This window comes from Myotis lucifugus, unplaced genomic scaffold (genome assembly GCF_000147115.1).
Source record: "Myotis lucifugus unplaced genomic scaffold, Myoluc2.0 scaffold_157, whole genome shotgun sequence".
In the NCBI taxonomy this organism is placed as follows: Eukaryota; Metazoa; Chordata; class Mammalia; order Chiroptera; family Vespertilionidae; genus Myotis; species Myotis lucifugus.
In genome coordinates, this window is record NW_005871205.1 from 811,678 (window position 1) to 812,830 (window position 1,153).

A 1,153-nucleotide genomic window follows, 5' to 3' on the forward strand; every position below is an offset into this window, starting at 1 on the left:
TTCGAGGAGTAGCAAAAATGAAGCATGAGTAGGTGTCTATTAGAGACATGGACCCACCGAAATCTGCCAAATTCAGGCACATGAGTGACATCCATTTGCCAGATTTGATTGGGTTTAAGTCAGGGGTGGGCAAACTTTTTGACTCGAGGGCCACAATGGGTTCTTAAACTGGACCGGAGGGCCGGAACAAAACCATGGATGGAGTGTTTGTGTGAACTAATATAAATTCAAAGTAAACATCATTACATAAAAGGGTACGGTCTTTTTTTTTTTTTTTTTAGTTTTATTCATTTCAAACGGGCCGGATCCGGCCCGCGGGCCGTAGTTTGCCCACGGCTGGTTTAAGTCCTCGGGGATTTACCCCTAATGCTGGCACAGGGAGGTGGACAGCCCACTGCGGGCGTTGCTTAACAATTTGGCAGGGAGCCTCCCACAAAACACACTAAGGGCCAACTAGGTAAACACAAAGGAAGGCAGCACAGTGGGATGGGTGCCACCTGCCACAGGTTGTACGCAAGTTCCCAGGCACACATGGAAGTCAGAGGCCCCGGGCCCTCCTGCTCCTACCATTGGGAATAAACCAGAACGCTGTCTGATTTCCGTCCGCCTAGGTTTGCTGTGAACTTTCAGACGGGCTTCAGTGACAATGACATTGCCTTCCACTTCAACCCTCGGTTTGAAGAGGGCGGGTATGTGGTCTGTAACACCAAGCAGAAAGGACGCTGGGGGCCGGAGGAGAGGAAGATGAATATGCCCTTCCAGATGGGAATTCCTTTTGAGATCCGCTTCCTGGTGCAGAGCTCTGGATTCCAGGTGAGCAGGATTCTCCTCCGTCCCTCCCGCTGTTTGACACCTGCCCTATCAGGCCTGGAGAAAAGCTTTTATTTATTTTCATTGTTTTGGTTAATCCTCACTTGAGGATATTTTTCCATTGATTTTTTAGAGAGACTGGAGGGAGGGGGAGAGACACAGAGAGAGAAACATCCATGTGAGAGAGACACATCAATTGGTTGGCTCCCACATGCACCCAGAGCAGGGCCGGAGGTTGAGCCTGAAACCAAGGTACGTGCCCTTGACCGGAATTGAACCTGGGACCCTTCAGTCGCAGAGCTGACGCTCTACCCACTGAGCCAAACTGACGAGAGAGAGAAAA

General features: G+C 50.2%; 1 protein-coding gene across 1 annotated transcript in view; it reads left to right on the forward strand.

Annotated features, from left to right (window-relative positions):
- The window catches only part of LOC102417422 (galectin-9B-like), a 15,332-nt gene that overhangs the window by 8,376 nt on the left and 5,803 nt on the right, over positions 1–1,153 (forward strand). The window contains exon 3 of the mRNA XM_023759484.1: positions 612–813. Within this exon, the coding sequence (XP_023615252.1) occupies positions 612–813 (202 nt within the window). The remainder of the gene's footprint in view (positions 1–611; positions 814–1,153) is intronic.